Raw genomic sequence first — 16,012 nt, forward strand, 5'->3', positions numbered from 1 at the left:
TCCTCCAAACATATTCTCTTTATTTCTTTCAGAGAACAGACTTTAGTCCTCTGGTCTTTGTAAACATTTAACACAGCCAGTGTGAGATCAAACTGTAAGCATCCAATCCTTGCCCTGTGAGGCTGGGGTGAATTTAAAAGAGGAGGTGATGGGGCAAATGCAGTGACCACATCTCAGCTTCTTACTCTGTTCAAAGTAGGGCTTATCATGGAATGATAGTTCCACACGGCCAATGTAGCTTTCTGTGCCTTCCAAAGGGTATCCAAGACAATAAAGGGCCATGGTCCTTGGAAAGGACTGATAAAGTTTCTGCTCATTGTTGATCAGGACCAATCTTTTTCATTAACTGGAACTCCTCTTTCCAAGGGGTCAGAGGTCAGAGAGCTGATAGCGTCGCACAAGGCCGTCTCGACAGCATGTGTAGATCTGCTTCTCCCATGTGGCTACCTGGAACATAAGGGTTGACAGCTCAAAGGAAGCCTGGGATTCTTGCATTTCAAAAAGATAGACTTGTCATTAATCCCTACTAGTATAAGGGAGTATGAGAAGTTCTATTGACTCCAAAGGCAAAACAATAATTACATCCATGATACGTATTTAAAAAAAATCTAGCCAGGGTCAAGGGCACTTAGGACTATAGAAAAGAGAAACTAGCTGGCCAAGTGGAGAGCAAACCCATTGGTGTTCTCTATGGCTGAGTGCAGAAACTTCCTGTACCTGGGAAGGAGATGGTCCATAGATGGGCCTGGGTATCACTGAACCTCACAAAATTGTTTCCAAAGATGTTCTCAATATGTGCCTTTTTTTCTGAAGATTTCATCAACTTCTCAAAGAAGTCTGAGCCTCAAAGAAGGTGGAAATTTAGTGGAAATAGCATGAGGGCTTGAGTTGGCTTACTCTCAGGTTTGCTAATATGTAGCTGTGTGACCTAGGGCAACTTTTTAAGTATGGGGGCCCCAATTTCCTCATTTGTAAAATGAAAATGATAATGTTAATTCACAATATAGAACACTGCAAGAATTTTTAAAAATGAAGATCCATATGCATCTGTCTGGAAAGAGCTTCAGATGTTTTAAGAAAAAGTTATAGGGCAATTTATATAGAATTATCCCAATTATGTACAAACTAAAGATAAAACTGTTTTACTTTAATACATAAACACAAAGATGTAATTGAAAATTCTCCAACAGTCTTGAGAGATATGTGTCAAACTGTTAATGCTAGTTTCTTCTGGAAGAATGGAATTAAAAAGATCTTAAAGGGGACTTCTAAGTCTGTATAATACTGTATTGTTTGAATTTTTATAGGTATATATTGTTTTTAATACATTAACTTTTTAAAAATTATTTTTAAGAATATGAATTATAATACCTACACCTCAAGAATGGTAATAAGGATTAGGTGAGATAATGTATGTAAGACATCCACCACCATGTTTGGTCAATAAATATTACTTCCCCTTTCGTTTTTCTCTTTCTACCCTAATCAAATGAGATAGTCTTGAGCTTTTAATAATAATAATAATAATAATAATATTAGTTAATATAGAATATTTTAAATCTACAAAGAGCTTTCACATGTGTCATCATCTCATTATTATCCTCATTTTACACATGAACTGGCACACTGGGGAGGTAAAGAAGCTTTGGGGGAGGTGTGAAGATCACACATGAGAATCACCCAGCCTGGTCTCCTCTCAGGTCATACCTTGTATACAGGGTCACAGTCAGCCCCAGTGAGCTCAAAGACATAGTCTAGGTCTTGCTGGACAATGAAACAGCTTCCATCACCTAAAAGGCAGGAAGAAAATTTAGATAACTGAAGAGAAAGCTGCCTGCAAAGGAGTTTAAAAAAATCTGTATCTTAGATTATTTCTGTACATCACTAGCCCAAAGATTGCTGTAAGACCCAGAATGGTAAACAGGTCTCATTATATGGGCCAAATTTGAGGACATATACTGGCCATTTGGAAGGCTGGGCTGGACAGGATTTAAAGGCCAAGTACAAATTCAGTGGGAAGAAGGGATGTCTCTGATTAGCAAAGCCTGCCAAAGGCACAGAGCAAGCAACTGCAGCTTATGTATCTGTTGCAAACTTATCCTAGACGGTGAGTTTTTTTCTGTTTTTTTTGTTTTTTTGTGAAGATAATTGTGTCTTTTTTTTTTTTTTTTACAGATAATTATTTTTTATTGAAGGGTAGTTGACACACAGTATTACATTACATTAGTTTCAGGTGTACAACACAGTGATTCAACATTTATATACATGATAATTCTAGGTACCAGCTATCACCATACCAAGTTGTTACAATATTTTGACTATATTCCTTATGCTATACATTACATCCCGGTTACTTATTTATTTTACAATTGGAAGTGTGTACTTTTTTTTTTTTTTTTTGTGAGGGCATCTCTCATATTTATTGATCAAATGGTTGTTAACAAAATTCTGTATAGGGGAGTCAATGCTCAATGCACAATCATTAATCTACCCCAAGCCTAATTTTCGTCAGTCTCCAATCTTCTGAAGCATAATGAACAAGTTCTTACATGGAGAACAAATTCTTACATGGTGAACAGTACAAGGGCAGTCATCACAGAAACTTTTGGTTTTGCTCATGCATTATGAACTATAAACAGTCAGTTCAAATATGAATAGACGGTGAGTTTTAACAGAGAATTTGCCTATATAAGCATTTTCCTTGAGAAAAATCTATTCTCCCAAATTATTCTTCAGTCTATAAACTTGACAATATATATTAGGTGAAGGAAGAAAGTTATACCAAGAAAATAAAAAGTTTATCTAATTTTTAAACTTAATTTTCTCAGAACATGGACAAATGAAACAGGATAATCTATAAGCTGCTGAATAAGGTGATTTTTTTTCATGTTATTTTACTTAATATAAAACTACTACATGCTCATTGAAGACAACTTTAAAAGAAACAGAGAAAAGAAAAATCACCCATAATCTACCAAAGACAGTGTTAACATTTTTATTTATTTTTCCAATATTTTTTGTGAAAATTCTTATTTTACATGGCTGAGAGCATACTGCATGAAAGAATATCTTTATGTATAGTTTTTTTAATGTATTAAGATTATGACTTTGTAGAGAAACCTGGAAAAGAATCAAAAGATATTAACCTTTTCAAATTTTTTGGAAATCTGAAAAACTGCTTTATGAAATTATCTGTTAATCAACTTCATTTTAATTTATCTGTTAATCAATCTATATTCCAACCAGTAGCATACAGAAAGAATTTATCCTTTCTGGTATTACTATTAAAAATATTTTCCAAAAAAGAATCTTTATTTTTTAAAGATACATATAGAAATAGTGACAGGTAAAATAATATGATGTTTATCATGCTTTAAAATAAAAGGGTTGGGAATTGTAAGGGAATGGACAAAACAAAATGAAACAAGATTAGCCATAAATTGGTAAGAGCTGAAACTGGATAATGGGTGCAGTGGGTTAATTACAGATACACCTTTGTATCTGTTTGACAATTTCCAAAATAAAAAGTCTTAAAAATTGTTTAATCTGGCATTTCAATCTCCTTTCTAATAAATCGAAGAGTTTAGTTTCAAAGGACCTCAAAGATCATCTATTTCCAATTTCCAAACTAGTACAGAATTTGTCTACAGCACCTTGCAGAGCAGTCAGCCAGCCTCTGCTTGTCCATCCCCAGAGTTAGGGTGCTCACCATTAACCACCAACACCAGTTTCCTTCTTTACAAAACAAAACGCCTTTCCTTATATTGAACTGAAATGTAGCTCTTGATAACTTACTTTTATTGGTCTTAGGTTTTGTCTTCTGAAAACAGTTACAATTTTACTCTTTGCCTTTATATACAACAGAAGTTATGCCTTTCCTTCTTTCAAGTAGAAAAGCATTACAGAAAGTACAGGGCCCTGAGTTAGCTCTGTTCCACATTACCCTTCCTTCACTTTACGTACACACCCCCTTGTAATAGATATGTGAATATTTTTTTTATATGTCCTAAAGGTAGGACAAGGGAGGTAAGAAATGCAGAGGCCTTGGGCAGCCTTCATGCTAGTTCTCAGGAATACTAAACTCTGTTACTTCAGAGCTGCCACTGAGGCATAAAGAGTCTCACACACTGCAACATGGCTCTTGGTTTGAAGTTTCTATTTCTCCTGTCTCCAAATCTCATTTTCACCCAGAGTGGGAAAACAACCATAATCTTTTATCGGTTTCTCACCCTTACTATTTCAGCAAGGAAAATTGACGTCTACTATTGAACTCCTTTTCTCTCATCTCAAAAAAAATATGATCATCATAGTTGTTCTTCTGCACTCAGGTTTCTGTATGCATAAGCCCCAGCTCTATTCCCATTCCCTTTGGGAAGCCATTTTTAACCATCCCATATAGTCAACTCTTCCCCATCATCTCTTGTTACACTCACTACTCCTTTGATACTTCAGCATATCTTGCCGTATAGCATGATTCTACTTTTTGTGGTTGTGTGCCTTGTCACTGGACCACAATAAGGAGTACTTTTTAGGAGGGCTTATAGGGCCAAGGGGTACCCACAGGATTAAGAAGAAACTATTATTTATGGAATGTCTACTTGATATCAAGTACTTTACATATTTTATCTCAAAGGCAGCTGAGACTTAGTGAGATGGTTTACCAAAGATCACAGAACTATTAGATTAACCACATACAACTGCCATTTTTCTAAATCCAAAATGGTCAAATATTAGGAATTTCATACAGTTGAATCTAATAGTAAATGATGGAGTGAGGATTTAAACTACCGATTAGCTGTTGTCAGTTTGGGTCCAAAATCTACACTTTTCTACATCAAGCAGCTGCCCAGTAAGTAAGGCCTAAGTAGGAGTTCAGGTTTAGAGCTATGGATTCTAATCATTAACAGCCAAAACCATGAAAAAGTCAGTCCTTGAGGAAGCATGGAGAAGAAAAGGAAAAAGGGAAATGGCTGAACTCTGGGAATATCTCTGGTTAAGGGAGGCAACAAAAGTAGAAATAGCAAAAGGATTCAAGATCAACAAAAATTCATTACACCACGAACCAGGGTAAGCACTTATAAACATAAGCTGCTAAAACAGGGAAAGGAGAAGTAACAGGAGAAAGATCAGGAGGAGATTAGTTAGTATCACCAAAGTAAAAGAGGCTAGTGATTTTTTTTTTTTGGTATCATTAATCTACAATTACAAAAAGAACATTATGTTTACTAGGTTCCCCCCTTCATCAAGTCCCCCCCACATACCCCTTCACAGTCACTGTCCATCTGCGTAGTAAGATGCTGTAAAATCACTACTTGTCTTCTCTGTGTTGTGCAGCCCTCCCCGTACCCCCGCCAACGCACTATACATGCTAATCGTAATGCCCTCTTTCTTTTTCCCCACCCTTATACCTCCCTTCCCACCCATTGTCCCCAGTCCCTTTCCCTATGGTAACTATTAGTCCATTCTTGGGTTCTGTGATTCTGCTGCTGTTTTGTTCCTTCAGTTTTCCTTTGTTCTTATACTCCACATATGAGTGAAATCATTTGCTACATGTCCTTCTCTGCTTGGCTTCTTTCACTGAGCATAATACCCTCTAGCTCCATCCATGTTGTTGCGAATGGTAGGATCTTTTTTTTTCTTATGGCTGCATAATATTCCATTATGTATATGTACCACTCTTCTTTATCCATTCGTCTACCGATGGACACTTAGGTTGCTTCCATATCTTGGCTATTGTAAACAGTGCAGTGATAAACAGGGGTGCATCTGTCTTTTTCAAACTGGAGTGCTGCATTCTTAGGGTAAATTCCTAGAAGTGGAATTCCTGGGTCAAATGGTATTTCTATTTTGAGCATTCTGAGGAACCTCCATACTGCTTTCCACAATGGTTGAACTAGTTTACATTCCCACCAGCAGTGTAGGAGGGTTCCCCTTTCTCCACAACCTCGCCAACATTTGTTGTTGTTTGTCTTTTGGATGGTGGCGATCCTTACTGGTGTGAGGTGATATCTCATTGTGGTTTTAATTTGCATTTCTCTGATGATTAGCGATGTGGAGCATCTTTTCATGTGCCTGTTGGTCATCTGGATTTCTTCTTTAAAGAACTGTCTATTCAGCTCCTCTGCCCATTTTTTAATTGGATTATTTGCTTTTTGTTTGTTGAGGCATGTGAGCTCTTTATATATTTTGGATGTCAATCCTTTATCGGATCTGTCACTTATGAATATGTTCTCCCATACTATAGGATACCTTTTTGTTCTATTAATGGTGTCCTTTGCTGTACAGAAGCTTTTTAGTTTGATATAGTCCCACTTGTTCATTTTTGCCTTTGTTTCCCTTGCCCAGGGAGACATGATCATGAAGAAGTCACTCATGTTTATGTCCATGAGATTTTTGCCTCTGTTTTTTTCTAAGAGTTTTATTGTTTCATGACTTACATTCAGGTCTTTGATCCATTTGGAATTTACTTTTGTGTATGGGGTTAGACAGTGATCCAGTTTCATTCTCTTACATGTAGCTGTCCAGTTTAGCCAGCACCATCTGTTGAAGAGACTGTCATTTCCCCATTGTATGTCCATGGCTCCTTTATCAAATATTAATTGGCCATATATGTTTGGGTTAATGTCTGGAGTCTTTATTCTGTTCCACTGGTCTGTGGCTCTGTTCTTGTGCCAGTACCAAATTGTCTTGATTACTGTGGCTTTGTACTAGAGCTTGAAGTTGGGGAGCGAGATCCCCCCCACTTTATTCTTCCTTCTCAGGATTACATTGGCTATTCAGGGTCTTTGACGGTTCCATATGAATTTTTGAACTATTTGTTCCAGTTCATTGAAGAACGCTGTTGGTAATTTGATAGGGATTGCATCGAATCTGTATATTGCTTTGGGGAGGATGGCCATTTTGACGATATTAATTCTTCCTAGCCAGGAGCATGGGATGAGTTTCCATTTGTTAGTGACCTCTTTAATTTCTCTTAAGAGTGTCTTGTAGTTTTCAGGGTATAGGTCCTTCACTTCCTTGGTTAGGTTTATTCCTAGGTATTTTATTCTTTTTGATGCTATTGTGAATGGACTTGTATTCCTGATTTCTCTTTCTGTTAGTTCATTGTTAGTGTATAGGAAAGCTACAGATTTCTGTGTGTTAATTTTGTATCCTGCAACTTTGCTGAATTCCGATATTAGTTCTAGTAGTTTTGCAGTGGAGTCTTTAGGGTTTTTAATGTACAATATCATGTCATCTGCAAATAGTGACAGTTTAACTTCTTCTTTATCAATCTGGATTCCTTGTATTTCTTTGTTTTGTCTGATTGCCGTGGCTAGGACCTCCAGTACCACGTTGAATAACAGTGGGGAGAGTGGGCATCCCTGTCTTGTTCCCGATCTCAGAGGAAAAACTTTCAGCTTCTTACTGTTCAGTATGATGTTAGCTGTGGTTTTACCATATATGGCCTTTATTATGTTGAGGTACTTGCCCTCTATGCCCATTTTGTTGAGAGTTTTTATCATGAATGGATGTTGAATTTTGTCGAATCCTTTTTCAGCATCTATGGAGATGATCATGTGGTTTTTGTCCTTCTTTTTGTTGATGTGGTGGATGATGTTGATGGATTTTCGAATGTTGTACCATCCTTGCATCCCTGGGATGAATCCCACTTGGTCATGGTGTACGATCCTCTTGATGTATTTTTGAATTCGGTTTGCTAATATTTTGTTGAGTATTTTTGCATCTACATTCATCAGGGATATTGGTCTGTAGTTTTCTTTTTAAGTGGGGTCTTTGCTTGGTTTTGGTATTAGGGTGATGTTGGCTTCATAGAATGAGTTTGGGAGTATTCCCTCCTCTTCTATTTTTTGGAAAACTTTAAGGAGAATGGGTGTTATGTCTTCTCTGTATGTTTGATAAAATTCCGAGGTAAATCCATCTGGCCCAGAGGTTTTGTTCTTGGGTAGTTTTTTGATTACCACTTCAATTTTCTTGCTGGTAATTGGTCTGTTTTGGATTTTCTGTTTCTTTCTGGGTCAGTCTTGGAAGGTTGTATTTTTCTAAGAAGTTGTCCATTTCTCCTAGGTTTTCCAGCTTGTTAGCATATAGGTTTTCATAGAATTCTCTAATAATTCTTTGTATTTCTGTGGGGTCCGTCGTGATTTTTCCTTTCTTCTTTCTAATTCTGTTGATGTGTGTTGACTCCCTTTTTCTCTTAATAAGTCTGGCTAGAGGCTTATCTATTTTGTTTATTTTCTCGAAGAACCAGCTCTTGGTTTCATTGATTTTTTTCTATTGTTTTATTCTTCTCAATTTTATTTATTTTTTTCTCTGATCTTTATTATGTCCCTCCATCTGCTGACCTTAGGCCTCATTTGTTCTTCTTTTTCCAATTTCGATAATTGTGACATTAGACTATTCATTTGGGATTGTTTTTCCTTCTTTAAATATGCCTGGATTGCTATATACTTTCCTCTTAAGACTGCTTTTGCTGCGTCCCACAGAAGTTGGGGCTTTGTGTTCTTGTTGTCATTTGTTTCCATATATTGCTGGATCTCCATTTTAATTTGGTCATTGATCTATTGATTATTTAGGAGGGTGTTGTTAAGCCTCCATGTGTTTGTGAGCCTTTTTGCTTTCTTTGTACAATTTATTTCTAGTTTTATGCCTTTGTGGTCTGAAAAGTTGGTTGGTAGGATTTCAATCTTTTGGAATTTTCTGAGGCTCTTTTTGTGGCCTAGTATGTGGTCTATTCTGGAGAATGTTCCATGTGCACTTGAGAAGAATGTGTATCCTGTTGCTTTTGGATGTAGAGTTCTATAGATGTCTATTAGGTCCATCTGTTCTAGCGTGTTGTTCAGTGCCTCTGTGTCCTTACTTATTTTTTGTCTGGTGGATCTGTCCTTTGGGGTGAGTGGTGTGTTAAAGTCTCCCAAAATGAATGCATTGCATTCTATTTCCTCCTTTAATTCTGTTAGTATTTGTTTCACATATATTGGTGCTCCTGTATTGGGTGCATATATGTTTATAATGGTTATATCCTCTTGTTGAACTGAGCCCTTTATCATTATGTAATGTCCTTCTTTATCTCTTGTTACTTTCTTTATTTTGAGGTCTATTTTGTCTGATACTAGTATTGCAACACCTGCTTTTTTCTCTGTTGTTTGCATGAAATATCTTTCTCCAACCCTTGACTTTTAATCTGTGCATGTCTTTGGGTTTGAGGTAAGTCTCTTGTAAGCAGCATATAGATGGGTCTTGCTTTTTATCCATTCTATTACTGTATGTCTTTTGATTGGTGCATTCAGTCCATTTACATTTAGGGTGATTATTGAAAGATATGTACTTATTGCCATTGCAGGCTTTAGATTTGTGGTTACCAAAGGTTCAAGGTTAGCTTGTTTACTACCTTACTGTCTGACCTCACTCGCTTATTGAGCTATTATAAACACAGTCTGATGATTATTTTCTTCCCTTCTTTTTCCTCCTCCTCCATTCTTCATATGTTGGGTGTTTTGTTCTGTGCTCTTTTTAGAAGTGCTCCCATCTAGAGCAGTCCTTCTAAGATACCCTTTAGAGGTGGTTTGTGGGAGGCAAATTCCCTCAACTTTTGCTTGCCTGCGAATTGTTTAATCCCTCCTTCATATTTAAATGATAATCGTGCTGGATACAGTATCCTTGGTTCAAGGCCCTTCTGTTTCATTGCATTAAATATATCATGCCATTCTCTTCTGGCCTGTAAGGTTTCTGTTGAGAAGTCTGATGATAGCCTGATGGGTTTTCCTTTGTAGGTGACCTTTTTTCTCTCTCTGGCTGCCTTTAATACTCTGTCCCTGTCCTTGATCTTTGCCATTTTAATTATTATGTATCTTGGTGTTGTCCTCTTTGGGTCCCCTCTCTCGGGAGTTCTGTGTGCCTCCGTAGTCTGAGCAACTATTTCCTCCCCCAGTTTGGGGAAGTTCTCAGCAATTATTTCTTCAAAGACACTTTCTATCCCTTTTTCTCTCTTTTCTTCCTCTGGTACCCCTATAATTGGATATTGTTCCTTTTGGATTGTTCACACAGTTCTCTTAATATTGTTTCATTCCTGGAGATCCTTTTATCTCTCTCTGCATCAGCTTCTATGCGTTCGTGTTCTCTGGTTTCTATTCCATCAATGGCCTCTTGCATCTTATCCATTCTGCTTATAAATCCTTCCAGAGTTTGTTTCACTTCTGTAATCTCCCTCCGGACATCTGTGATCTCCCTCCAGACGTCTGTAATCTCCCTCTGGACTTCATCCCTTTGCTCTTACATATTTCTCTGCAGCTCTGTCAGCATGTTTATGATTTTTATTTTGAATTCTTTCTCAGGGAGACTGGTTAGGTCTGCCTCTGCAGATCCTTCCTCAGGTGTAACTATCTTGGTCTGGACCAGATTTTTTTGCCTTTTCATGGTGACTGCAGTGGCTGTAGGCAGGTTGTGGGTGTGTCAGCTGGGAGAAGAAAGTCCTTTCCTGCTTGCTGGATGCCTTGCCCTTCTCCGCTGCCTGTGACGGCTACCTGCACTCCTGGAGCAGCCACCGGGTTAATCTCCTAAGCTGCTGTGGGCAGGGTGTCTGTCAGAGCAGCGCGGAGCCCTGCGGGGAGTAGCAGGCACACAAGGTGCGCTTCTCTGTGCTAGCGGCGACCCTGCCAGGCAGCTGTGTGGCAACAGCGGCCTTTGGGTCTGGCCTGGGCGGCTGTGCATTGAGCTGGGATTCCGGTCGGCTCCTGGGAGCACGTCTGCTCCCTCTGGCTCCGCTGCCGGTGCGCAAGGGGCTTTTCCGCACAGGCTTCTATTTCTGGGCTCTGGCTTCATTGCCGCCGGTGCGTGCGAGCTGCGCCCGGGCTGTTCAGTCGTGCCGCTGCAGGCTAGCCCTGCGGCGCACGGATCTGCTCTCGGTTCCTTCTAGCGCTTCCGCCCCCGGCACGCACTCCCACTCTCCTGCTACTGGGCCCGTGTGTCGGGGTCCGCACCAGTTGGAGGAATGACTGGCAGGCTGTCTAGTCCTGTGAGGGGCTTCAGAGCTGCACTGCCTCCATTTAGGGTGCCTAAGTTTCCCCGGTATTCCCAGCTGCTGGGACAACTTCATCCAGCTATGGGGTCCCTGTCTCTTTAAGACTTGCAGAAAGCACTCGCTTTTCTTTTGTCTCAGGGGCGCCGGTTGCAGGGACCTGCCCACAGGTTTTGCTTTTCCATTTCTCTAATATCCAGCACCCCGTGCACCTCGTGTCTGTGTTCCAGGTGCGGATTTCGAGAGCTGGTTGTTTAGCAGTCCTGGGCTTTCACTCCCTCCCCGTTCTGACTCCTTTCTTCCCGCCGAGTTTTGGGGTGGGGGAGTGTTCAGGTCCTGCCTGGCCGCGGCTTATATCTTACCCACTTCGGGTGATGCTGAGTTCTCGCAGATGTAGATGTAACCTGGCTGTTGTACTGCATCCACTGGTGTCTCTTTTAGGAATAGTTGTATTTATTGTATTTTCATAAATATATATGTTTTGGGGAGGAGATTTCCTCTGAACTACTCATGCCACCATCCTCCTGTGATCCTAAGAGGCCAGTGATTTTAAGAAGGGCATAACAGTAACAGAATTCGTCAGCACTAAGTCATGAAAGATGAAAAATATGTTCATTCATTCAACAAACACTTGCTGAGAATTTTCAGTCCTGTGCAAGAGCTGGGGATGCAGTGATGAAGAATGTGTCTGCCCTCAAGGAAACTTTGGGACTAGTGGATAAGACGGGCCTGTATACATAAATGCCATCGGATCTAGCAAGAAATTCATCATTGGTGTCCTTCAAGAGGGCAGTCTGACTAGAGGGATGGGGATGGAAGCTAGACTACAGCAATCTCAGGGAAGAGAGCGGCAAGGCAGCAGAGGGAATCAAAGAAAAATGGTCACAATGAGCAGTGACAGCAGCATCAAGGAAGGCTTCCACTAGCTTACGCCAGCTGTCCCCTTACTAAGGCTCTGTGAAGGGTACTGCTACATCACTAAACTGCCTCCAAGACACGAGGGAGAAAGAGGTTGAGGGCAAGTGAGTACAGAGAGCTAGAAAGTGAGGTCTACAGATTCCTGATTACTCTCTGTTACTGTCTTGAAATCCTGAAGGAGAAGGGTAAGGAAGTAAGATACCAGTTTTGACAAGGTGAAGGGTACCTACCTACATCAGACAGATGGCCATGGACGTACAGACACTACTAGCTGCCTATTCATCTATTTCCCTGCCCTTCCCTGCCCTCTCCAATAACAGAATCCCAAATTGTTTCCAGTAACAGGTGGCACAGGGGTACATCTGATTAACCAAGCAATTATGATAATTTCATTCCCCTGCCAGTGACTGCTTTAGGCCTGGGCATACATCTGAACTCTGGCCCATGGGGTATGAGAGTAAGTCTGCTGGGCTGCTCCTGAGGAAATTTCCCTCATTCTCAAAAGGGATAAAGAGTACCCACAGTTCTGTGGGGATGAGAGCTGCTGTACCTACCCTGCACTGTGGCCAAGACGGAACAAGCCTGAGGACAAAAGCCGGGCGTGCTAGAGACGACAGCACCAAAAGCTGGAAAAAAAGCTGGACTCTTCACTTTCGTTCTTTTTCCTCACTAAAGCTTTTCTTTCTTTTTTAAATTTAAAAAAAAATCTGTATTTTACAATAAGCTTAGATTAACAGCAAAATTACAAAGATAGTATAGAAAGTTCTTATACACCCCTCAGCCAGTTTCAGTTTATACTTTTTTGCATTTTGTATCTTTACTTTAATGTCCTAAATCCTATCCAGAAACACTGATTTAGCAGTCACATTTCCTTAGTCTCCTTGGTTGACTTAATTTTTTAATTATTAAATTAATCTAATATGGAACCACAACAAACCTGTACTTTTTGTTAAGTGAAGTAGTACACTTCCCTAATTATTGGTGGCATTTTCTTTTTTTTTCTTTTTTTTTTTTTTACTTGGACAATGTAATTTTTATTTCACCTAATCTTTTCTTTTTTTTTTTTAGATAATTATTTTTTATTGAAGGGTACTTGACACACAGTATTACATTACATTAGTTTCAGGTGTACAACACAGTGATTCAACATTTATATACATGATAATTCTAAGTACCAGCTATCACCATACCAAGTTGTTACAATATTTTGACTATATTCCTTATGCTATACATTACATCCCGGTTGCTTATTTATTTTACAATTGGAAGTGTGTACTTTTTCTTGGTTGTTGTTGTTAGGGCATCTCTCATATTTATTGATCAAATGGTTGTTAACAACAATAAAATTCTGTATAGGGGAGTCAATGCTCAATGCACAATCATTAATCCACCCCAAGCCTAATTTTCGTCAGTCTCCAATCTTCTGAAGCATAACGAACAAGTTCTTACATGGAGAACAAATTCTTACATAGTGAATAAGTTACATGGTGAACAGTACAAGGGCAGTCATCACAGAAACTTTTGGTTTTGCTCATGCATTATGAACTATAAACAGTCAGTTCAAATATGAATACACATTTGAATTTTTATACTTGATTTATATGTGGATACCACATTTCTCTCTTTATTATTTTTAATAAGATGCTGAAGTGGTAGGTAGATACAACATAAAGGTAGAAAACATAGTTTAGTGTTGTAAGAGAGCAAATGTAGATGATCAGGTGTGTGCCTGTAGACTATGTGTTAATCCAAGCTAGACAAGGGCAATAAAACATCCACATATGCAGAAGATTTCTCTCAGAACGGGGGGGTGAGGTTCTAAGCCTCACCTCTGTTGATCCCCAATTTCTCACCTGATGACCCCCCTGCGACTGTGCCTGTCTTAGGTTGTTCCTCCCTTGAGGAATCTTACCCGTCTCTGGCTAACCAGTCATCTTCCGGGGCCATACAGGGAAATGTTAAGTTGGTAAGTGAGAGAGAAGCCTTATTGTTTGAAATGGTTAGCTTTTTATTTCTTTGCATATTTATGCCCTGTGGCTTCTATGCCCAGCATTTGTCTTGAGGTATCTTTACCACTTGGAGGAGTTATGATACTCGGTAAATTTGATATGAGGCACGAATTCTATTTAAGAATTCGTTGTAATTAGGAAGAAAGAAGAAAAGCTATAGAAGTAGCAGGCGGGAGAAAACATGGGAAGATTGATTATTTCTTTGACATATCTTCTTGTAGAGTAACTTCAGCATGTATAGATTTTAAGCTACTACTTAAATTGCGCACACACATTAACATAATAGGAGTATAGTTACATAACCAAAGCATACCTGTAATTACCAGCCATCTCCAGTGAAACCAAGAAAACCAGTTAGGCACCCTAGGCATTTGTGAAAACTTATCAATGATATGATGGTTATTATCTAACTGAATTTGAATAGTTTGAGAAAAATCAGACAAATTAAAACAACCCATTCCAGGGCACTGTTCACATCCCATATGTTCTTTTAACAGTAAATAGTTTGTAGTTGTAAGATTTTGGAGCGCTACAATTTGCACTTCTCCTAATTCTTGGTTGTATTGGTGGCATTTTCAGTTGGGTATTCTGTTACTAACAATGAAAAATATCCTAACTGATACACTGAAATACTCAGCTAAGGTGGTCATACAATCCAAGCCTCCTCACTTACAGCATTCCTAGCAAGAATTTACAGTGTCCCTTAGTGCACACCTTGTTCCATGCATTTCTTCCAACCCCACTCTTGAACTCCATTCCAAATATTTTGTTCTGGCTACACCAAGGTACTCACTTTACCTACATTATGTATATGAAGCATATGGCATAGAAGGTACCTAGTAAATGATAGATCCCTTCTTTTTGCCCCTCTTCCTTCTGCACACTCCGTAACTGTGGCCTTCACTGTTATCTTTACATCTCCAGCTAGTAAAATATTCATGAGCTTACATGTCACCTAGTCCATGAAGACATCATGCAACATTCCTACTACTAACAAGAGTTCTACATATTCCCATATAGTCTTCTGCTGCAGCACTTATTAAACTGTACTCAATCACATGTCCACATGTCTGTCTGCTTTACTCTGAGCACCTTAAGGACAGAAACTAACAGATTATTACTGAACCCTCCATGTGTGCAATAAATGCCAATACATTTACTCTACCAATGACTACAGAGCACCAACTACATAGCAGACACTGAGCTAAATGCCGGGGATACAATAATGGCTAAGGATAGCTACTATTCTCAAAGAGCTTGGACTAGAGGGGAACATAGACAATTATGGTGTAGGGTGGTAAGTACCATGTATAACCACTGTATGCCAAAGAACTGTGGAGGACCATGCCCCTAGCCCAGCCATGGGCCCATCAGGCACTTAAACCTATGTTTAATGAACTACATGGAACCATCTCTCTTGTTGGTCCCTGGACCCACCTTGACTAGCAATGAATCCATCTCTGAAACTCAGCAGGGACAGAACCGGTGCTCCTGATCTGTGGATGACTTGTACTGGAGCCCTAGAATTCAGAGTAAAAGGAGCAATTTTACTTTTTTTCTTCAAAAGCTATACTTGACTATACTCAACAAATAGTACTAACTATGTAAAAGCAAACAGGACAAATGTAGACAGAGATTAAATATTCATTTGGTTTCTTTCTTGGCAAGATTGTTAAATGGTAGATAAGGGTAATCCACTCACAAACACCCTGGAGTAAATCTAAACATGTCTCTAAACATGTCATTGAGCTGAATGAACTAATTCACCACCAGTATCTCCAGTTTTTAGGGGAGGCCTGACAAGGGTTTAAGATAACAATGTCAACAATATGTTAATCTTTTTACTTATAGACAGAATTAAGGCATTTGTGAAATATTACACTTGTCAGGATTCTATAAGACAAGAAAAAAGGGAAAATAAATTTAATATATATGTAAAGATGATTTTATAATATTGATCAGAGATTCCCTATCTTCATGGAGGCAAAAACAAGTACAAAAATTAAGTAACTTATGGTAGAAAAAGCATAAACTAATCAGTCTTTCGCTGGAATTTCTTCACTGTTCT

The 16,012-nt window shown here is 39.0% G+C and overlaps 1 protein-coding gene across 3 annotated transcripts in view; it reads right to left on the reverse strand.

Moving 5' to 3' along the window:
• PAAF1 (proteasomal ATPase associated factor 1) overlaps nucleotides 1–16,012 on the reverse strand; it is a 43,997-nt gene continuing 27,985 nt past the window's right edge. For 2 of the 3 annotated variants that reach the window (XM_036929761.2, XM_036929763.2), the window contains 3 exons: nucleotides 15,382–15,464; nucleotides 1,708–1,790; nucleotides 1–447 (listed from right to left, as the gene is read on the reverse strand). In XM_036929761.2, coding sequence (XP_036785656.2) covers nucleotides 370–447; nucleotides 1,708–1,790; nucleotides 15,382–15,464 — 244 coding nt within the window. In that variant the 3' untranslated portion in view covers nucleotides 1–369. Of the gene's footprint in view, nucleotides 448–1,707; nucleotides 1,791–2,982; nucleotides 3,121–15,381; nucleotides 15,465–16,012 lie in introns of those variants that run through there. The other variant, XM_036929762.2, reaches the window with a different exon arrangement.

The sequence above is a fragment of the Manis pentadactyla genome, chromosome 9 (assembly GCF_030020395.1).
Source record: "Manis pentadactyla isolate mManPen7 chromosome 9, mManPen7.hap1, whole genome shotgun sequence".
Classification (NCBI taxonomy): Eukaryota; Metazoa; Chordata; class Mammalia; order Pholidota; family Manidae; genus Manis; species Manis pentadactyla.